The sequence below is a fragment of the Aythya fuligula genome, chromosome 4, assembly GCF_009819795.1.
Source record: "Aythya fuligula isolate bAytFul2 chromosome 4, bAytFul2.pri, whole genome shotgun sequence".
Classification (NCBI taxonomy): domain Eukaryota; kingdom Metazoa; phylum Chordata; class Aves; order Anseriformes; family Anatidae; genus Aythya; species Aythya fuligula.
The window spans coordinates 63,236,616-63,259,875 of NC_045562.1; the positions used below are offsets into that span (position 1 = coordinate 63,236,616).

General features: G+C 38.8%; 1 protein-coding gene across 1 annotated transcript; it reads left to right on the forward strand.

The window, feature by feature from the left end:
• The first annotated feature begins 2,463 nt into the window (after positions 1-2,463).
• Positions 2,464-22,376, forward strand: WDR1 (WD repeat domain 1). Its single transcript, XM_032186353.1, has 15 exons — positions 2,464-2,643; positions 2,796-2,917; positions 6,492-6,582; positions 9,511-9,658; positions 11,169-11,349; positions 13,214-13,291; positions 13,639-13,719; positions 13,838-14,071; positions 14,913-15,000; positions 16,274-16,430; positions 17,102-17,189; positions 18,642-18,752; positions 19,216-19,389; positions 20,517-20,661; positions 20,973-22,376. Exons 1-15 carry the CDS (start codon positions 2,628-2,630, stop codon positions 21,080-21,082), a joined length of 1,824 nt encoding a protein of 607 aa, XP_032042244.1. The 5' UTR covers positions 2,464-2,627; the 3' UTR covers positions 21,083-22,376.
• Positions 22,377-23,260: the final 884 nt, after the last annotated feature.

Below are 23,260 nucleotides of genomic sequence, written 5' to 3' on the forward strand. Positions count from 1 at the left end.
GTTACAAGCCTTCCGGAACATAAATTTATCATTACATATTTTACAACCCACTGTATGTATCTGTGACCAACTAAATAATAATATTCAACTATTCTCTAAAGCAACCTAATATGATGTCCCCATCATCACTATGTGATGAATGCTATGTGGATGAAGCACAGTATAGCAGGTGACACATTTACGCTCTTGAAAAAGACATAGCAAAACCTTGCTTTCCAAAACACTCAGAGAGATACTAACACGTGCCAAGCTTAAGCCCAGGGGCGGCAGACTTTTCTGGCACATTTAGTTTGGTTGACTGAAGCACTAGCTGCTCACCCTTCTGCCAAAGACCACCATCTCCACAGCTATACTGATGTAAACTGACAGTGGCAGATTCCCACATTTAATGGAAGAGCCAAAGGACAGCTGGAACAGTAACATCTTCAACTATTCCAAATAAACCTGTAACCAAACTTGTATCAACCGTAGTTCTCCAAGAGGCTGAGGCACTTGCATCTCCAGATAAATAGAAATCTCCTTTATAAAAATCCCGAGACTCTGCCAAAGTATAAGGATGGCTGTGAAAATGCAAAAAAAAAAATTTGCTAAGGCCAGGTAAAAGTTATTAATGTGTCAACCAAGTTACCAAAAATAAGTCTTTACAGTGAAAAAAGTAACCTCTTCTCCAATGCCATCCCATACGACAAGCTGAAAAAATGGAAGCTCCAGACTTGCCGTGCTGAGCCTCACTAGTCTACTTCAGATTTTAATTTCTAGCCCCTTAAATAATATACTAATCTTAAAAAAAAAAAAAAATAAATAAATCAGTTCTGAAAATCTGACCCTACACTTTTCACAAGTCCCCACAGGCATACTTGCTGCTTTCAGACCTAGACCATTATTTATGAGGTCATTGATTTAAGAAATTACAAATGCAATTCCTGCAGGGAGAGGTAATTTTTTTTTTTTTTTTTTTTTTTGTGAATGAATGTAGTTTAAAAAAATGTAAACATAGAAATATTAGGGTTGGAAAAGACCTCCAGGATCATCCCGTCCAACCATCCCCCTACCACCAATGTCACCACTAAACCCAAGCACCATGTCATCGTTTTGGGCATGTAAGGTTTTACTCATGTACACAAGATATAACACAGCTTTGATGCACAAAAACACTTTATTGCAAATGCAGAATTTTTATCTTGTATTCATTGTCTAATATTGGCATAATAAAAAAGGTATAGCTTCATTTACTTATTTATTAACAACAACAAAAATGAACACATCAAAAAAAAAATGTCGTCATATGGATAATTTGATTTTTACTAGGCATTCATTTAAAGGAAAAGTAATGTAAGGAAACGAGACACAACAAGGGAAAAACCCTGTGCTAGGTCACTTTATGAATGACGCAAGTTAGTGACAAAAGCACAAAACAGCACCCATTTCAGGAGCTTCTGCCAATTAGCTATAAATTCTTCACCTCGCTGTATAACGAAGAACTGATGGTATGCTCAGGATGTATACTTATAATATTGGAAGGAGAGAAAAATATTTTTTTCCTAATTTATAAAGGAGCGGTGAAGGTGGTACATGTTTCTCCTTACTACTTGTTTTTAAGCGGATACCTGGTACTACCTCATGGTAAGATGTGAGATAAACTATCAGTTTACTAAGCACCTGAGCAATATCTGGACTTGAATGTCATAAAATAGCATGAAACTACAAGAAAATACCCTGGCTATTAACAATTACAGCGTAACTATAAGCTTCAGAGGGATGAGACAGGACTGATCTTTGACAAAATACTGACTGCAGGCAGGACGCGGCTTCTTAACGCCACCGCAAAAGGAAACCAAGGGCCAGACACCTTCACAGCCCGCGTGGCAGGAGGTAACCGCAGCCGGCTTCATCCCTACGCACCACCATGGCTGTTTGCAAACCCAAAGGAAGGCTCTGTGCTCTGCATAACTTCTGACCAACACCCGGTGTGCCCTCAGTCGCTGTTACTGGGACAAATACTCCCTAGGTGCCATGTTTAACCACACATCACGAAGCAGAGGCCCATGTGGCATGGCGAGGGGAGCCGCTGACAAGAAGATGGGAGAGGGGTAAAAGCCCTGGTGACAGGAGCTCCTCCACCTCCCTCTCCTCACAGCTCCACTTCCCGCCACCCACCCGCCGTCCCCATGGCAACGCCAGCAACCGCCCTTCACAGGTCCCCCTGCATGGCTTCACCACCGCTTCTGCGCATGCGCCACCCAGAAACATTGGGTGGTGCGGCGCGGCTCGCGCATGCGCAGCGCGCCGGGTGACGCCCAAACCCGAAAGCGGGCACCGCCGCCGCGTGGCGCCCTGCAGCTCCCAAGCGCCGGGGCGGGCCCGTGCCCGGGCGAGCCGACGGCATTTCCGGGGGAGGGCGGGAGGGAGCGGCGCGAGCAGAGTTGACTATATATGGTCATAGGCAGCGGCGGGCGGCGCGCGGCGCGGCCGCTTCCTGGTTCGGGCCGCGGCGCTGAGGCGGCGGCGGGCGGGTGAGAAGCAGAGCGGGAGCCGAGCGACCGCCGGTCTGCCCGCCTGCGCCTCCCTCCCTTCAGTGCCCTCCCGCTCCCTTCCTTCACAGCGCCACCGGCCGCGAGCGGGCGAAGATGCCGTACGAGATCAGTAAGCCCCCGGCGAGGCGGAGGAGGGAGGGTGGGGGGCTCCGGGGGACCGCCGGCAGCAACAAGTGACCGCGCCTTCTCTCTCTCCCCCACCCACCTTCTCTCTCTGTCTCCCTTCCCCCTTTTTTTTTTTTTTTTTTTTTTTCTCCTCAGAAAAAGTGTTCGCCAGCCTCCCGCAGGTCGAACGAGGCGTTTCCAAAATCCTCGGAGGTGATCCTAAGGGCAATAATTTTCTCTATACCAACGGAAAATGTGTCGTCATCAGGAACGCCGATGTAACGTATCCCGCTTTATTTCGCTCCCTGCCCCGGCCCCGCTCGCTAACTTTGCTTTGCCTTCCCAGCCCCTCTCCCGCAGCAGCCCGGGCTTCCTTCACGCTTAATTATCGCAATTTGAGGTCGCGGCTCCGTGATCGGCAGCAGGGGGATAGGAAGGGTGCATGACTCATGCGTGCAGCCATGGGCAGCGGCTACAAAAATCTGTAAAAAAAAAAAAAAAAAAATCTGCAAAAAAATCATTTTTTCCTTCCTTTCTCTGCATAGGATTTACACAGCAGAGACCGGTATATTCTGGTTGGCCCTGTTTATCTCCTCCTATGCCACTGTTAGGAAGTTGAGAGTTCTGTTTGCCTAATAAATGAAGTCTTCCTTATTTCCTCTATTGGGCTTTTTGCTAGTAAAAGAAGCATGCAAATACTTGCAAACAACTGTCTTAAAGTCCATTATTCTGTAGCTTCCCCCCCACCCTGTGAGCACTCCAGGAATCAAACCAGTTGTCAGGTACTTGACTGTGGCAGGCTGTACCTTGAGCCTTCACCCTGCTCATAGGGAATTTTTCTCGTCATTTGAATATTAAAATGCCCCCAGTTAACATTTTCACTGGTGTTGTGTTTTTTTGCTTTGGTGATAACTAGGGAAATGTTAGATGAGTTATTTAAATGATTTCAAAGATGGCATCCCTTAGAGAAGTGTGGAGGAAGTGTTACATGTCTTGGCTATTGTCTTGCTATTGGTTTTCAAAAATCATTCTTTACATCAAAGTAAATGCTTGCTCTTCAGAAAAATCAAATTCTCCCCTAGATTTAATTATCTCTCTTACTCCAAGCTTGGCTTGCAGCGGGGAGAGCTGCAACGGGACAGATCCTACCTCTGGAATTTCTGGGTCTCCACGACAATGTATTTGTTGATGTCTGCTTCTGCTTTTTGTAAGCTGGATGTAAACCCTGATATCTCATCACTCCCACTGTATTCAAATGTTTCTTCACAATCATGTCATAACACAGAAATGCTAGTAAACATTTAATTCTTTGCAAGCTTCTTGTGTGATAACCGTTTAAGTTCAGTCACTGAAAAACAAAACCATGCTTGTAATCTGGTTTTAATGCCTCAGTACTTATCCTATAGTAATAGTCTTTCACTCTTGGTGTCAAGAAAAGTTCAGTTTTCTGAAACCATAACCCCCAGTTAAACACTGTAATGGCATACAGTGCAATGAGAGAAGAGAGAAAAGCCACTCTGCTTACATTACAGTTCTTGCCCAAGATACGGATTGTGACCTCCTCCCTTGCACTGTCACTAGTGCTTCTCTGACCCTATTTTGGGGAGTTGAATTGGAAGAAAACAACTTGCTTTTAGCTTTTTGAATCAGCTCACTGAAGGTTTGACTGGTGCCAGTGTTAGTCCCAGCATGAGACAGAATGTAGAGCACATTGCAAAGTCTGAGTGCAAAAGCAAGGTGGGACTCTGGGAGTTCCAATTTAGACTGTTTAAACTCTCAAGGGATGTTGAGAATGGAAGTTATAAACCCTTCAGTTTTATGTTATTTAAGCTGGCATGCAAATTTACCTGAACTGGCAAGCAGGGGAAGAACACCCACCTCTAAGAGCTAATCAGTGGTGATGAATATAGCCTTCAGGGTTAATATGTGAGCATGAGCTAGAGACATTCTTTAACAAGGAAATGTCCTGGAGTGGTGATGAAGAAGCTCTCAGAGACAGAAGGACTAGTGGTATTTGTAAGGTTTCATACTTCATAAATAATTTATACTGTCTTCATGGGTCCAAGTCTACTTTGAAGCTTGGAACTTTAACTGCTTGTTTTCATACGTGGCTCTGGTTTCAGTGTTCAAAATAAGCCACATAAGCTCTCTCTTCTAGTTGAATCCGGTATTAGGTTCTGTATTTGTCCTAGCTAACAAACTTATCCTAAAACCTCTTTAGAATTGATTTTTTTCTTCCTGGTATGAAAAACACATGAAATTTAAAAATAAATTTAAAAAAATCAAATAAACAGGATTTAAAATGGTAATTCTGACTTTCTACCTCATATCCTGAATTTTACTGTATTTTAAATTTGGGAATTTGATCTTAATGGTACATTTCACCCTCTTAAGTCAGTCTGTACGTTCAGTCTCATCCCCTTAGGTCTGTGAACTCTCAGAGTGTTGCTATAAAACAGCAGCCACTTATGTATGCCATTACTAACCAAATGTGGGGTTGGTTTGAGCTCCTTAAACTTGGAGATGGTGCAGCTATTGCTCAGGGAAAACATTATCGTGTATTGCTTAGCTAAAATCCCAGTTGCACACAAAATGGAGAATGACATGAGGATGCTGCAAATGCAGACAATTGTGACTTAAGTAAGGCTATAATGCACTCAAGCAATGTAAAAGCAGGAATGAAAAAGCTGCTGCTTGCATGAGTAAGCTATATTTTGTCTCCTGAGATGTAGCAGTACTGCAACAGCAAGAACTCGTGCAAGCAAGAGACTCTCTTTCTAGCATAGAGCAGGTGCTTTAGTTTTTCCTGATTGGACAGCTGAATCATGCCACAACATCAGGTGGTTCTCTGGTTTGGTTGGATAATTCAGTACTTATTGCAGCAGCTAAAATGGACTTTTGTTTTGACCATAGGATAATGTTTCTGGAGCTGGAAGATGCCTGTTAACTGCCAGTAAAAGTCTGCTCTAAGGAGTAGTGCATTACATTGTAGCTTAAGCAGTGTGTTCGGGAGATACGCAGAATGGCTTTTTTTTGTTTATGCAGTTAATTTGAGAGCAGGCATTGGGAGAATTTTTTCTAGATGTTATCCTTTGATTGGTGTGGCACCTCAGTATTGTAACACCATTGGTCTTCTGAGGCACAGTCAGTTTTATTATCCAGCCTGAAGCCTCTGAAAGCACGTAAAACCGAAGAGATAAAACTACGATGGCATGGCAGCAAATTTCATTAAGAACTCCTGTACAGCTGTTGCTACTAGGGAAGACTTCCTGTGCTAGTCTAGCAGCTTTTTAACCAGATTTCAGTTGGCAAGAATGAGTAAGCCTTGCACAGCTCATTGGTTACTGAGTAATCCGGAGTGTGTGTACTGATGAGTAACGGCCATGCAGTATGGTTAACCATCTGCTGAACCTTCATACTCCACTATAGTACAACTTCTGGGTGTGTGTTCTGAAGCACAGCTCGTGTTTAGTGGTCTACATAGAGAGCTGTCTTACCTGGCTAGCCTCATAAAAAGGACATCTGATGCTTGGCATGCTACTTCTGGAGAGGGTTTTTCTACTTTTCAGCAGATACTGAAAGGAGGAGAGGGTCACAGCTAGTTTGTAAGAGGAAATACTTTAACTGTGCCAGTTATTAGAAATTAGCATATGATGTTTCAATCATAACTGGACAGCAATTTTCTGCGATGTGCCCTGCAGTTTTCTTCTCAGTTGTAGACTATATCTTGATTTAAAGGAAAGAGTGAGAGAAATGCAGGAAGAAATTATGAATTTTATCATGGAATGTCTGATTTTACTCCTATGAAAACCAGAAAATATTACCTAGTAACATTTTTTTCCTTTAAATTAGAATCCTTCAATTGCTGACATCTATACCGAGCATGCCCACCAGGTTGTAGTTGCCAAGTACGCTCCTAGTGGATTCTACATAGCGTCTGGAGGTAAGGTATTGATGCGCATGCTGGATGGGCTATGGGGGCAGAGCTGTTAAAAGTGCTTGGCACAAAACTTATTGGCACAACAGAGGAGAGTTAACCTTTAAATGTATGTCCAAACTATATGCATCCAATGTGACGTGCTGCAATGGCAGTTTGTGAGGGAGGAAGGAAGGACTCGTGCAGTTGTTCCTCTAACCTCTTTCTAAAGCATTGAGTTCTGTTTCCTGCTTGGTCTTTTTAAAATTGATTCTTAAATCAGAAGGAACCTGGAAATCAGCTTTACAAAGTAGAAAGTTAAAGAGAAGAAAGCTTGGTGTAATAAATGACGTCTGTACATGCAGCAGAATAAGCTGTTTCTGAAATATGGGGCTACTGTTTCTTCCCATTAATATACTTAGATACTTCAGGGGTGAGGGAAGAGTATACTCATTTTGTTTCTATAGCCCCTTTTTTCCTGACAGAACTTGGCAAGATTTAGCATCATTTTTCTTACAGCTGTAACACAAACTAAAAAAGGCTTTCCCTGGTAAGTTAACAGGGAGAGTGGCAGATTCTAAACTTCTGTGAAATGTATATATGTGAATGAATATCTGAGAATGGACAACGTGAATTTCCTTCTGCATGAATTTTCTGGATTATTAGCAAAAATGGCCGCAGTTTCTGATGACTTACAAAGAACTAAAACCCATGTTAACAGCAGCTTGGTTCAAATAATTCATTCTTTTCAGGAGGACTTGGTGTACAGTTGAAGAATATTAACGTGCAACCTCCATTTCTTAGAATTGCAATCAATTTGTATATTAAAAAAAATATAAAAATGCCATTGTCAATTAGAAACACTTGAGAAGCAACTAGTGGGCCCAAATAGAGCAAAACTTCCTGGTTTGAAGTAACAGATCAGTTACTATTGCTGAAAATAAATGTTCTGAATATGTACCCCTTAGTGAGTCTAGACTCCTTCACACAGGCCTTAGTAGTTCATGAATTTCTCACCAATTTTATGGGTACAACACTTCTGAATTTGTAAAATACCTATCCTTTCCTGCATATCCAAAAGCTGTATTAGAATATGTATCTTCTGAATACTGGAGAGCTTTAAGAACACTGATAACACAGCCTTAGGTTTTTATATTTTTTGTTGTTCCTTTTTTCCCCTCCTTGTCTGAAGGGAACGAAAGCCAGGATTTTCTTGGCTCAGTCTTGTGTGTGGACCATATGTCAAACCGAGTACCTTCTTAAAATCGAGCTTGTATTCTTTATTCTACCAACTTTGTGCTGTAGGTTTTTGCTGTACTTAACCCTCAGGATAACCATCTATTTTGTTCTTGTGACAATGTAGATTCAGTCTTCTGTAAAATAGGTTATATATGCCTAGCTTGATCCGAAAAGATGTCTTTCATTCGTGATCAGTGTAAGGAAGCGCCTTGCTTCTAGGGGAATTACTCATTTGTGTTTTTTTTTTTTTTTTTTTTTTTACTTTAGAAGTTGTTTGTCCTACACCGGTAAACAACCTTAGGCTGTAATATTTCCTTTAAAAACTGTCTTCTGTATGTCACTTATAGTTTCATGATACTGCTGAGCATTGGGTCTGAAGACAGTATCAAGACTCTTTAAGCTTGTTGAAGTATAACATGTAAGACTCACTTCTCTATAAGTTTGCATTACGTATGCAGCCTGCATTAATGCTTCATGAGACAGATCTTTGGCAATATGTTTTGTGGGTTTTAAGGTAACTTCTTCCCTATTGGTGTCATAAGAGACATAGTAATGTGAGATAAGACAAAGCTGCGTGTCCTATCTGTTAATAGACGAAACAAACAGATTTTGAAGTCTGAACTTAAATTCAACTACAAAAGCATTCTCTGTAAAATGAAGGGTTCTAAATCTCTCCTTTTAGCAGAAGTAAAGGAGGTGAGTCAATGGGCAGGTCCCAAAGATAAAGGGATGCTGTATGTCCATGCTATAAAGATGCACTGATACTCAAAAGAGCTCTGCTGTGCTGGAAGATAGGCCTTTAACATATAGTTTATTCTAAAAAGTGTTTTTTATGAAGGGTTCAATACACACGATCCACTGTGTGGGCTTTGTTACAGATATGTAAACCTGTCTGTGCATAGAACAATTCTGCTGGTTGCAGTGTTGCACCACGGTAATTGCTTCTAAATGGAAGAAAGCTCTAGTTTTGTGTAATACTTAAAGGAAATAATGACCAAGGCAGCTGGGATTATGTTGCCCTAGATTGTTAGGATTTGTTGCATCTGCTGCTTGTGTCATTAGCATTTCTGATACTGTTAGATTTCTTTGTAATAATCTAGAAGCTGCATGTGGATACCTGCACAAATAAGCACGTACATGCTTTTGTATAGAAAAAGCACGCTGATGTGTGCATGAGTAGAGCTTTATGGGTAGAGGTCTCTTCATACCTCTCTCTATATATCTTTATATTTACATGCAAAACGGGTTTGCTACAAAGGTGCAAAAAAGTTGAAATGTGAATTTTAGTACAACAGCCACTGTCCACCAGTTTCCTTTCTTATTGTAGGGTAGGGTGGCTTACTTTCCAAAGTAGCATGTGTGAGCCATCTTGTAGTTGGTGGGGGATTTTCATTTTTTTGGTAACACAGACATGTAATATGCAAATGCCTACCTGCTCTTTACTATGTGATTTTAATCATGTTCTCAAAAGTTCTTTACATGTATTATATTTATTGCAGCATGTCTTGAGCCTTAAATAATCTGGTTAAAAACATACATCAGTGAAACAGATGTAGTCTTCAGCATTCTTAAATCAAGTGATTTGTGGTTGTTGAGATAAGATTGGTCCCTAGTACCAATGTTCAGTGTAGCTGAAAATTTGTATCCTGGCAGATTGTTGAGTCATGTGACCGAGTCATGCTGGAACAATAGTTATATTCTGCTTTATTATGGCAGATGTCTCTGGAAAGCTAAGAATCTGGGATACTACACAGAAGGAACACTTACTGAAGTATGAGTATCAGCCATTTGCTGGAAAAATCAAGGATCTTGCCTGGACTGAAGACAGCAAGAGAATTGCTGTGGTTGGAGAAGGAAGGGAAAAGTAAGTAATTCTTTTGTGTTTTGTATAAGTTGTACATATGTCTGTGTATTTATGCATATGTATTTGTGTGTGTATAAATATTCACACTGTAAACCTCTGTAATCTAGCAAAGCAGGTTCTTTGCAGAAAGCTTTTCCTTCTTCAGAGGAAGGAAATCGTGGTTTGTTCCCTCTTTAGACTTTAAAATGTCCTGTTCTGCAGCAGAATACTTTATGAAGTATTTGACAGCTGTAGAGGTACTCAGAAAATACAGTAGCTTAGTTTAAAGCAGTTACAATAGCTTAGTTTAAATTGTGTGGGTTTGCTTATTTTTTAGGGGTGATATTGTATTAAATATCTGTTCAGTGTGACTCTTTGGGGATTTCTTTGTCTGATTCTGACAGAGTAGGAAAGAAAAGCCACAAGTAGATTCTCTTCCTCTTCTTTAACCCCTCTCAAATTGAGGATACAATTGAATAAGACTACAAATAAAGAAAACCTTGTATCTGAATTCTCTCACCCAGCAACACTCCCATACTTTTAGGTATTACTGTGTTGATTAAAATTGCAACCAGTTGTCCTTGTCTGACTAAATAAGGTGTCTGTTTCACTTAGGTTTGTCCTTCATGTTTAAAGACTGGCAGATCTCTAAAGCAGAGTCCATACCAAGTAGTCTCATATCCAAAAGTCTGAAAAACATAGCATGGTCCTGTTCCCCACCTCCTGTACCATTTCTTAAAAACCTTGTCCTGATATTGCAGAGATGTTCTTTGTCCCTGTCTGTCCCTTCACCCCTACCTGCCCCTTGATAGGTACTGTAGAAATTTTGTTCTTCTGCATTAAGAAACTGGACTCTTTCATATTTGGTGTGTGTACTTCAAAACTGGAATTGAATGCAGAAGTCATTCTGTTGAATGCAGAAGTCATCCTACAGAGCCTATTTTAAATAGTGATTTTCTGATAGTTTAATGCCATGTACTGACTATACTGATTTAAATGCCATTGTACTGACTATACTGATTTAAGGTGTTTTTTTTTTTTTTTTTTTTTTTTTTTTTAAAAAAAAGGCAAAAATGATTCCTTATATCTTTAAGTAATTGTTGTAAAAGTGATGGCACCCAACCTGGACTAAATTGTCAGATAATTGATCTGATGCTATTGTTATCCTAGCTCTCTGAGTTCTGTGTAGTGACTAGGTAGTTGGCATAACTTAGTGCTTTCTCTTATAAACCAGTAGACTTGCTGAAGAATATCTTCGGGATCTCTGATTTGTAAAAGCTCCGTACATTTAAAAAAAAAAAAAAAAAAAAAGTTAGTCTGACCTTTTCAGCAAATGTCTGCTATTAAAGTCTAGGTTCTATCTCCAGCAAGATCTTAAATATCCTTCAGGGAACTGTGATGTGGTTGCATGAGATTAATGAGATGACCTAATTTCTTTGAGTGCACTCGAATCTGCTGCTTGCAGATGATCAAGGAATTGATCTAAATGTAACTTTTATGAATTATACTTAATGTGTACTTCTCTAACTAGATTTGGAGCAGTGTTCCTGTGGGATAGTGGTTCGTCTGTTGGTGAGATCACTGGACACAACAAAGTGATCAACAGTGTGGACATAAAACAAACAAGACCTTATCGTCTAGCAACTGGCAGTGATGACAACTGTGCTGCTTTCTTTGAGGGACCTCCATTCAAATTCAAGTTTACACTAAGTGTGAGTTTTAAGCTTAGTTATGGTTATATTAAACTGTGTACCAAATTAACTAAAAGCTTTACAAAAAGCTTGTGGTTTTTGTCACAACTAGTTTTAATAAGTTCTTAATTCCCTCTTTTGAGCCATAGTTGGTGTCACGTGTCTGTCTTAAACCCATGTTTGTATATAACTGAAGGCTTGGCTCAAGCCTACAAAACCAAAAAAGATAATTTCTTAAGAAGAAAACCTGAAGCATTTTAAATTTTGGCCTTACATCCTCTTTCATAGCATAAGCAGTAGGAATTCTCATCTGCCCTTGTGGTGCTCCATGAGCTCTTCTTCCTGACAGAGAAATGCGTAGTGTTTCTTAAGACTTCAAGGTGCTTGATTCAAGAAAAGTGGTTGTGTGAGTGGAATTTCCCAATCTGCTTAAGAATGCTTAAATCTTAAATCCCAAGGCAGCTTTGAAAGGGTGAGAGGAGGTGTTTTGAAATGTAACTAGCCACAGAAAATATATACGCAATACTCGTAGAAATCAATTTTCTGTTTTTACATTTTCTTACTTTTTTATTGTACTAATTGAAATCTCATAACTGAAATGAAGCCTGGAAATACCACATTTAAGACAGTCATTGTTACTTGAGGCAAAAAAAAAAAAAAAAAGCCAAGAACTTGTGTAGCTTTTTCTGATGCCATAAAACGTGTCTTAAAAAAAAAAAAAACCAGTATTGCAGAGATACTGGATTTTATTGGAATAGTAAATTCCAAATACTTATTGGCTCTTTTTTAAAAATGACAGTAGTAGGACTTATATTCATAAGTATGTGCTTTGAGTAAGCTTCATACATTGACTTTAGTAAGGATTCCATTCCAGTTCTAGAAAAGGAATTGTTTTGAGCTCTGCAATCCAATGAAATGATGTAGTTGCCTAATATATTTCTGAACTTAAGTTGATACTTACATTTTGCTAAGCTGGTTCTTCTGGAGCTGTGAGGTCTGAATTGCTTACCAGTGCTGCTCAGACTGGTATGCGCTGGAGCCTTCCTTTTAAAGTGATATTTGAGTTGCTGTATGGGATTCAAGTACAGGCTGTTAAATGGCTTAGATTGAAGCTTGAGGTATTGTGGGGGTGAAAAATGTATTTAATCAAAGAAAGTAGGTTAGAACCTGCCTTTTATAATACTAAAAATAGTCTTCCAAATCTCTTTGCATGGGAGCTTTGGCCTCATTGCGGTGCTTTCCTATTTAATGTGTGCTTTCTAGTTAACATCGTTCGAATAGTCTCCTATTTGTAAATGGCCTATTTGCGGAGCATACATCAGTCTTGCCTGGTTATTTCAGAGCTAGTATGACTGCAGTCTCCCAGAATTGGAATTCCAGTGAACAATTTATTCTTCACTGCTCTGTTTTTTTTTGTTTTTTTTTGTTTGTTTTGTTTTTTTTTTTTTTTACAATAATAAGCATAAAATACTTTTCTGTGTGCAAGATTCCATTGGACAATGAAGTAAGTCAAACTTTAGAGAATGCTGCAGAAGAATTGACTTGAGGACAGGAATCCTATGATTGCATATAGGCTGCACCTGAGTTTTTCCCCCCCCCACATATCCCTGATACAGAGGTTACTCATTCACCTGGTATTGTGCAAGTGGTGTGAACTACATCAATATCCAATGGTTTCTTCCCTGGGCTGTTGTTGATTCGCATGGTCTTCTTCAGATAGAGGCTTGGTTTGTTCTTGAGAAACTGAATAGCAGTATTCTCTACAGCAGGCATCTCCTACATAACTAATTTATGGCTTGAATATAAAAGAACTTCATTGTTACTGGATTATCTCCTATGTAAACTAGTCTCTTATCTTGTATACTGGTTGTTCTCTTTTCTACAGGACCATACGCGGTTTGTGAACTGTGTGAGATTTTCTCCTGATGGGAACAGATTTGCTACAGCTAGTGCAGATGGCCAGGTAAAACACAAGTAACTTTCTGTAGTGATTTTTACCCTTGACAACAGTGCTAAGCAGCTGCCATCACAGAGGGAGTTAAAAATGTTACATGTCCCACAATTTCAAATGTCAGGATCCAACGTACAGGGTGGCTTACTGTGCTTATTTAGAATTGTCACTTTATTGATTCAGGCTTAAATATCCAATGCAGGAATACTTGAGCCTCTTCAAAAATCTGCTACTTAATAAGCCAGGAAGTGTGCTTTGTAACAAAAGAACATGAGCAATGCAAGTACCAATGTTCTAGTTCTTCAGTGTTTTTTCTCCTGTTACTGATTTTCTATTTGTGATATGTGTGCTCTTTTAAGATTTTCATCTATGATGGGAAGACAGGAGAGAAAGTGTGTGCTCTTGGTGGAGGCAAAGCTCATGATGGAGGTATTTATGCTGTAAGTATCACTTCATTTGTGCAAATGATCCGTGCTGTTTCATTCCAAAGTTCATGGACTGTGAAGTCTTGCAATAATAAATGCATTTACTATCTTATGGTGGCATTTGCTTTTACAGATTAGTTGGAGCCCTGACAGTAGCCAGTTGCTTTCTGCTTCTGGAGATAAAACTGCTAAAATCTGGGATGTTGGTGCTAATTCTGTTGTCAATACTTTCAACATGGGATCAAACGTGCTGGATCAGCAGCTGGGTTGCTTGTGGCAGAAAGACCACTTACTGACTATCTCCCTCTCTGGCTATATTAATTATCTGGACAAGAACAATCCAAATAAACCTTTACGTGTCATAAAGGTAGGTGAAACTTACATTGTCACACCAGAGTCTCTGATAAGTGGTTTGGTGATTGAAGTTGTCTAGATGGAATAGTTGAGCGCTGACAGATGGCTTTGTTAAATGAGCATTGCCAAACAAGCTATATGTGACTGACTATCCCAAGTCATGTAAATCAAAAAGCTACAATGTTGTGTGCAGTGATATTGTGCAAATATATACAGACTGATTTGATTTCGATTAAGGTTATCAAATTTTTCTTTTGTAGTAGCTTTAAGCATTCTTCAGATGAGAGAAGAATACAGCATAGATAGAAAACTGCCAGTGATGTCTCAGTCAACCAGAGCCACTGTGTTGTGAACAAGGTGACTAGGGTTACTATACAAGTGAGCTTTAATTTTAGGAATTATAGAGTTCGCTGACACAGCACTCTCACGGGAACTTACATTTTTACATGAACTAGAAACAGATGTCCCAGATTCTTGCTACTGCTACTATAATTCTGGCAGCTGGTGTGGGTGCACAACCACATTTAATCTTCATCTGAATTGTAAAGTGCTTGAAAAGTAAACTTTGCCTATGAAAAGGCTGTGAAAGTATTTTGGCCTAGCTAGCAGTCTTTAAGTAATAGGGGTATTCACAGTGCTTATTTTTTTCTCCTTAATGAGTAGTACATGTAAATAGCGATACTGCAGTAGTAAAGTGGCTTCACTAATTAGTGGTTTGTATTCTGGGCGACCTTTAATGCTTATAAATGTTACTTTCTGAATAACCTCTAATTCTTCTCAAATAGATTTGAACTTATATATGGATGTTAAAATGAAAAATTGCCCATCAATAATTATTTGTCTCCTATTCACAGGGTCATAGTAAATCAATTCAGTGTCTTACAGTGCATAAAAATGGTGGAAAGTCCTATATTTACTCTGGCAGTAATGATGGTCATATTAATATCCTTTGAATAATAACGTGATACTTGTTTTAACCTAATAGTCCAAGAAAGCTTGTTAGGAAAAAAATGCTTCACCAAAGACAAAAATTATCTTTATTGAACACAATTTATATCTGCTGAAGAAACTTACTTTGTCTACTTTGTCTTCCCCATCTTATTTTACTGTTTGCCTTTAAATTTGTCTGCTAAATACATGCCAATTCCTAATTGCCAATTCTCACTACTTTGTGGTAGGTAGATTGTTAGAATGGAGAAGTAAATAAATATACAAATTAGCCTCTTGTAACTTTCTGTATATACTTGATTACACATGCTAAATATGTATTGCTGCTGCTTGCTGTTACATGCAGTAAATAAGTTCCAGCGTGAGCTGGAAGTCATCTGTTTTGTTTTTTTAGGTGTTCAGGCCAAGGAAGATGATAAACTCTTGTTCGATCTCCCTCTGACCTAGTAATAAGCACTTCTTACAGTAGTTCTTCCCACCTGTATTCAGGTGACATATTCTGTGACATACCAATCCTGTTCTTTTATATCCCAAATGTCACTAGGCTTTCTCAGTACTTGAGAACTTGTACTTCTCTTAAGATTCGATTCCAGTCCTGCTTTTTTTCTGAAGCAAAATGTTGGGAATGCAGAGTGATCCCTAAAGGGTAAAGGGTGAGGCTGTGGTGTATTTAGCTAAGACTGTTGGCTTTTCTTCAACATTCTGAAGATTATAAATAAAACTGCAGTCCAGCTTGCCATAATGCATTAAAATGGCATTACACTGGCAGAAACCATCACAAAATAAAGGACTTAGCTCTCAGCAAATCTCTAGTACAAAATAATAGTTCAAACTGATGTTAATACTTCTTATGAGGAAAAGCCAATGTTGCAGGACTTCTAACTGTAATTCTTTTCAAAAGTACTTTGAATTCTCAGACCTAATGCTAATTGTTCCAGTATTTACTATCAATTGTAAGAACTTGTTTAGCTTATTATAGAACATCAGAATTTCATTTAATAAATAGTGTGAGGGATATTGAACACTGACATCGGTTTCCTGGAGAAAGTGTAGAGACTCCATTATTGGAGATGCTCAAAACCCAATTGAATGTACAATCTGCTTTAGCTGAACCTGACTTGAGCAAAAGTTTGGACTAAACAGTCTCTAGGGGCTACTTCTGACCTCAGTTTTTCTTATTATATAAGCTATTTAACTTTTTAATTGGGATGTTGTTCTATATCTGACTGCATTGGCATCTTCAAATATTCCTTAATTCTGTGTGTACATTATTGGGATTCAGACACTGGAGAGAATGATGGCTTTTCTGGGAAGGGCCATACAAACCAGGTTTCTAGAATGGCAGTGGATGAAATGGATCAGCTGGTCACCTGCAGTATGGATGATACTGTGCGCTATACTAACCTTAGCAAGAGGGACTACAGGTTAGTTAAACTTATCTTTTATTGTAATATTGAAGTCTTTTTTATTTTACAGCAACCGTTTTATTGACTTATGGGGTATATAATTTTATGCTGCAATTTATTCAGGTTTAAAGTTACCATGGAAACTGTAGAAATGATTGCTGCACCAACCTTGCTTTTTTCTGTGACAAAGGGAAATGCATCCCAGACTTTTTGCTTAGTCTTATCCCTTCCTCAGGTTAGATAGGTATCTGCCTGTATCAGGTGGCTTAGGGGATGGTGGGAAGGGTGTCAGTTACTCTGATTCATTAATACACAGGAATACTGTTAATAAGCAGCTTTTTAGGAGGGCTGGGATACAGCTGTTTCTTCATCAAAACTGCAACTGAAGGAAAAAAAAAACCTTTACAGAATTGTATTAAGATCACCTAGTTACATCCAAAATTCATACTCTAGTGTAGTAATGTAGTAACACTGACTTTCACTTAGAAAGTATACTACATGATTAAGATATGTTTACTCTTTAGAATGTCAGTAAGGCAACTTTGCAGATTTTAAAACTTTTCATGCATATCAGTGAAGATCATTATTAGGTGATTATTTTAAAACTGATTATTCAATAATATTAAGTTTGGAATATTTTTTTCTGTTTTGCCCTTCCTGCTTCTCTACCCTACTACACCTTCCTCCAGTGGCCAGGATGCTGTGAAAATGGATGTTCAGCCAAAATGTTTAGCTGTGGGTCCTGGTGGTTATACTGTAGTTTTATGCATTGGACAAGTAAGTATTCACTTCTGGACTTGCAACACAACTGCTCTGTTAATAATGCAGTGTATGGTAACAAGATGGCTTCTAACTTGTTTAGTGTGGGATTGTTAGCAAGAACTTCAGAGAACATAATTAAATGAGCCCTTATGATAGCCTTGCCTTTTCTTCTTCTACTAATTCAATGGTCTTATGTATGGATTTAAACTTAATGTAGTCTCTTGTGTGCATACATCTGAATTCATTATCAGTACAGTTTTGTGCTGGAAGGCTGCACCAAGTCTAAATTGAAACAGGGAGAAAAGAGCCCTGTTTACCTGCTGAATTGGAAGCTAAATAGGCACGTCTTGACTGTTGGATATAAGTCTGTCTGAAATAAATCCTCTCAGGTACTGATTAAAGAGAGATTCTGATTTGCTGTCTCATTCAAGTTCATTATTCTCGATTCCATTCTCCATACTCATTATCTTTTTGGAGAGAGAAGGGGAGTTCTGGGGAAGAGGATAAAGAAGAGAGGGAGGGCAGAAAAGGGCAAGGCAATAAAATTAACTTGATCATGTAACTGCTGGAGTAAGCACACTTACCTCTATGTACTATGCTGGCCTTAAGAACATCTTTGGTAGTATTTAAGACTTCTCTGGTGTATGTTTTTTTTTTTTTTTTGAGTGATTTTCTTAGTTGATTCTTTTCTAAAGATTATATGGATTAAGCACTATGTTTATGCAAGAATATTAACTTCCAAGTAATGCTCTTGTGTGTGCTGTTCAGTGAGGCAGTTCTGGAGGAAAAATTGCATCTTGCTGCTGCATTTTTTTTGGCAACTAATCAATTGAAAAAATGCTGTTCAGCGTGGATAGCTCTAATTTGCTTGTCAGCAGTATTCAGATCACAATACTCCAGAAGGATTTGTATCATCAAGGCAATCTTGTATCAAAGCCTGCTGAAGTTCTGATATTTTTTTCCTTATTTGGATACTTGTTCTATGCTTAGGCTTTTCATTAATATTGTCCAAACCTGTTTCCAATGTGAGTTATAATTCTAGTTGTCTGTTACATAAATCTAGATAGGAGATAGCCCTCAAAATGTAATACTGCAGTATTAATGTGCAGCTAATTTGGTCTTGCATCCCTTCCTTTAATAGTGAACTGGGCAGGGAGTGAGCACTGCTAAAAATACTACTTTATCCATGTTTCTTTTCTGTTCTGACCAAGTGAGGTAAAGCTGAATGCAGTAGAGCATGCACTGTGCTACCTAATGTAGAATGCTTAATCTGCTGTACTAGAGTACTTAGTCACCACACAGGCCTTCTTTAATTTTTAAAGGAGTGAATCAGTTCCCTTAGGATCAGAATATAGTAAACTTCTGAGTGGTCAGAGTGGATTTGTGACTAAGCAGTGTGGGTTAGTCATAGTTGTGTATTGGGCGCTTGGAAGAATGATCTTAATAGTAACTGATTTTTATTTACAGATTGTCTTGATGAAAGATAAGAAAAAATGTTTTGCAATTGATGACCTTGGCTATGAGCCTGAAGCTGTAGCTGTTCACCCTGGAGGAGGTACAGTAGCAGTGGGAGGAACGGTAAGGTTGCACTTCTTAAAATTGTACTTCTGTGAATACTTGCACCAGTAACAGAAGCCTTTAACAATAGTAGGTCTGTTGTGTTGAGTAGTAGATAGCAGGTTGTAACAACAGCAGTATTGTAATAAGTAACCTATGTATAATTGGTATTCCTGGGGAATGAAAGCCCAGGTTCTTCTACCACTGTGACCAACATTTTATTTCATTTCTCCCATCTCGTCTTCAGTGTCTATAAAATGTTTTTACTCAGTTGCAAGCTTAAAGTAGGCAAATTCTTCAGTACTGTATTCTAGACTTGTTGGACTGCAGCCAGTATAAATGACAGTTCTTTAAACTGTTTCTCAATATAAGCAGTACCAGATGGAATTGATGAAAACAGCCCAGAAGCTCGGTGAGCCTTCCTGTTTCTACTGTACAGTGATTATTTCTGTACCTTCCACTCTTCTCCACTTTTAACTTGCAGGATGGGAATGTCCGTTTGTATTCAATCCAAGGAACCTCTTTAAAAAGTGATGATAAGTCTTTGGAAGCTAAAGGTCCTGTTACTGACCTGGCATATTCTCACGATGGTGCCTTTCTTGCAGTCTGTGATGCAAACAAAGTTGTCACTGTCTTTAGTGTCACTGATGGCTATGCGGTAAGAAATGCTGCATTTTTTTTTTGTTTAAAAACAAACGCTGGCATCTTGTAGCTAAATCTGTTGTGGAATGTGTAGCTAGTGGACATAATTGTTAAATTGCAAATGTGTATATGGTGTTCCTGTGACTTTAGTTGATGTCTTGGGATAGTGTTTCTTTTCACAGCAGCTTATATGAAGCCATCAGATTGTTAGAGTAGGTGAGGAAATGTACAGCATAAGTTGGTTACTATGAAAATGCTCAAGTTCAGTCTAATAACAAATAGGGTGGAGTAGGGAAAAGGGTGAGGTTTCCACAGCCTAGGGGTAATTAAATACAAAAGATTACAAAGTATGCAGGTTCCATATTTGGGTCAGCTGAATCAGTAGCATGGAGTTCTCTTGCCTTTTTTCAAAAGTCAATGGATTGCATGCATATCAAGTAGAGCAATTGTGTGCATTTCTGTACAATAGATAAGAATGCAGGCCCAATTTGATGAGAATTCTGCAGTGCAATAAATTTTAATGAAGTGAATAAAGCAGACTTAGCGATGTAACTTTGCTGGCCGTGGCATACAACTTTGTGGTAAGAACTAAACACCAAAAGGGATATATAGTAGGGCAGGGAATCTTGTTCTGTCCTTAAATCTGTCCTTTCACCAAGAGCCAAGTAACAGGCAATTGCTGCTTCTCAGCTGAGTAGCCAATATGTGAATCGGCATTCTAAAGTCGTTTTTACTGAAACCACACTGAAATAGAAAATTCAGTATGACATTCCAAAAAAAAACACTTTAGTTTCTAAGTAAAAAATTAAAAGCGTTTTTCTTTCTGGAAACATCTGAAGGGTTGTTTTAAAGGCCTCTAAATAAAAAGTAACTTGCTGTATGTGCCCTTTACAGATCCATGTTTCGTAGAAAGTCTTCAAATTGTTTACAGAAGGTCTGGATTTTTATATACATTTTATGCCATTTATTTAAAGTTTGATCAAAAGAAGTCAGCACTTGGCTTAGGGCATCCATCTGCACCTTTAGATACACATTAAAATTATAATTGTTTATTTCTGTGATGCTATACATTGAAAGCCAGTGATTTCTTGCAGTAGCTGGAACTAATGAAATGATGCTGTATCCCTGTTATCTTTCAAATAGGAACATAATGTCTTCTATGGACACCATGCAAAAATTGTTTGTATTGCCTGGTCACCAGATAATGAACACTTTGCTTCTGGAGGCATGGATATGATGGTATATGTTTGGACTGTAGGTGATCCAGAGACCAGAGTCAAAATACCAGGTATGTTTGCTTCAAAATCTTACTTCTAAAAGTTGCTAGTCTTAAAATCCTGCATGGTGCTTGTTTTCTAAAACTGTACAGTAAGCAGATAAATTGCTGTGTATGTTCCCAAGCTAATTTAGCCTTCATGTTAATCTCCTCCATATAGCTTAGCTGGCTGTTTTAGATATGTTCTGTTATGTTCTTTTATTATGTAGTAACAAAATACAGTACTAGTATTTAATGCAGCTGAAAATCACTTTTGGAATATGTGCTGAAGTTTTGTCAGCCTGGCCTTCCTAATTATTTTCTTATTTCTCGCTGCCATACAGATGCTCACAGACTACATCATGTAAGTGGCTTGGCATGGTTGGATGAACATACTCTGGTAACAACATCCCATGATGCTTCTGTCAAAGCGTGGTCTATCTCCTACAATTGAAATAAGCCGTCTCTTTGGAAGGACCTAATCAGGGACTAGAACTACTGCAGCGGAACATAGCATTTCTCTTAAAGAATCTGTATTGGCCTCTGGGTCTGCTATCATATCCTCATATCTTTACAGGGTGTTCATATCTGTAATTAAATGTACTTTGAAAGCTTTAGCCAGTAACAGTTTGCACATGAAAAGCACTTAAATTATGTCTGGAGCTTAACCTTTGTGCTGAACATTCCAGAGGCAACAGCCTAGCAAGTTGGCGTGAAAGATTCAGGCGTGAAAGATTCAAACTCAATCACTCGTTCTTTTCTAACCAAGAAACATGAGACTGTACAGCATGAGAGTAATACTTCTCATTTTTTCTAATTACAGAACATTTCTGTACTAACGGTCATAGTAAGAATATTTAGTTGTGATCTGAAACCAATCAAGCTGTGTGCAGCTACTGTATATTGCTTTGCTTCTCTGTACTGCACCAAACTGTTGCCTCAGATTTTCTCCTCCAGATAACAAAATGGGGTACATACATAATAAACTTTTTATGTATTTCATGTCAAAGCTTTGTGGTTTATTTTAGGATGGAAGTGTGGGGTTTTGATGTACTTACTGTTGTGGGTATAATGTTTACAAATAATTGTTGTGGCAACTTCTTGCTTCGAAAACACATTTGTTACTTTCATGGAATAAGAATGTCTAGTCATTTCAGTGTCAGAAAAATCTGTTTCAAAGATTAAAGATATTTTCTGTTTGAAGGAGGAGAAGCATGTTATTGTTCACAAAAAATGCAGTACTTCTACCACCCTTTTTTGAAAGTACAGGAATTAAACTAAGTGAAGCATTGTTACGACTCGAAGTGCTTTTTGAGGAGATAATGTTTGCTAAGTAACTTCTATGGATCCGCATGTACAGAACAGTTGCATGTAAGCTGTTATCTAATGCAAACAGATCATGCTCTTGTGTGTAGTTCCCTTCTCGCACTCTACAGCACATGTAAGTGATTTGATGCTAACAGTCCAGCCAGGCTGGAGGAGGGCACTGGTGCAATGTAGTAGGATTTGTTACCATCTCTATTGGCCAAAAGTTGTTGGTGGTGTCCACAACCTTGGAATACTTTTTTTTTTTTTCCAAACTTTCCTCTAAGTCTTTATCACTGTCACCCCTCCACTATTGGTTTGGTTTTTACTAAGCTTTCCCTTCTGTGTGGATTTGTATGTTGTTTTTCTTATTAGTTATATTTCTATTGATTAATTGTACAGCAAATAAAAATTCTTCCACTGGGCCTTTCACTGATAACTTACAATGTCAGATGTATCATGTTATGTTCTTTTTTTTTAAAGGGGGAACAAATAGTGGATGTGTATTTGGCTACATAAGCAAAGCACCTTTTCCAAAGAAACTGCTGACCTTTCTAGAGCTATCTATGTGGAAATAGGGTTCTAGGTGAAAACAGAGCCTTTGCTGTTAGGTTGACTATAAAACGTATGTGTGGTAACAGAAGCCACTGGCTTGGCTGGACAAATAGCGATTATTTCAGCTATCATACATCCATTTTTTTTGTTCCCTTTCTCCTACACCCCTGTTCTGTCTGTGACAGCTCATGACAAAATGCTCTACAGGCAAGTTCTCAACCCCTTGACCTCTTCTAAAAAAAAAAAACAAAAAAAAAAAACAAACAATAGACTGGGTGTGGACTGATTTCCATGAACTGACAATTAGTTTCTTCAGTAGTAGTGTATGGGTGGTAGTGACTGTGAAAGGAAATAGGTGAGATACTTCATGAAGGAATGCGATGACAAGAAAAAAAAAAAAACACTTGCTCTATTAGAAGGCTAATTGTTTGTTTTTTTTTTTATGCTAGTTGAAGCCCTGACCAAACCTGGCTTCTCAAGCCCATTGAAGAGTAAAGGTTTCTGTTTCAAGCATGCATGTGCTTTAATTTCTAGCTGACAGTTACTTGAAAGCAGGTTTCACTTCACCACAACTGGCAGCTTGCCTGCTTTACAGTGAAAACGTGGCTTAATTAGGCCAGGGTTAGATTTAGAAAACTAACGTGACCAGCAGTTCCTCATGAGGCTGTAGTGCATGGATTCTCCCCTCCCCCTTCAACATTGCCATTTAATCCTGTTTGCTTCTTCCATTTCTGCTGTGTTTGTACAGAACATTGGCCTTCCAAGAAGTTGG

What these genes read in the sequence shown, in the direction of transcription:
- WDR1 (XM_032186353.1), top strand. An exon ending in GTTGGAGAAGGAAGGGAAAA is followed by an intron (nt 9,659 to 11,168) that starts GTAAGTAATTCT and finishes TTCTCTAACTAG; the next exon opens with ATTTGGAGCAGTGTTCCTGT. An exon ending in TAGTTTTATGCATTGGACAA is followed by an intron (nt 17,190 to 18,641) that starts GTAAGTATTCAC and finishes TTTTATTTACAG; the next exon opens with ATTGTCTTGATGAAAGATAA.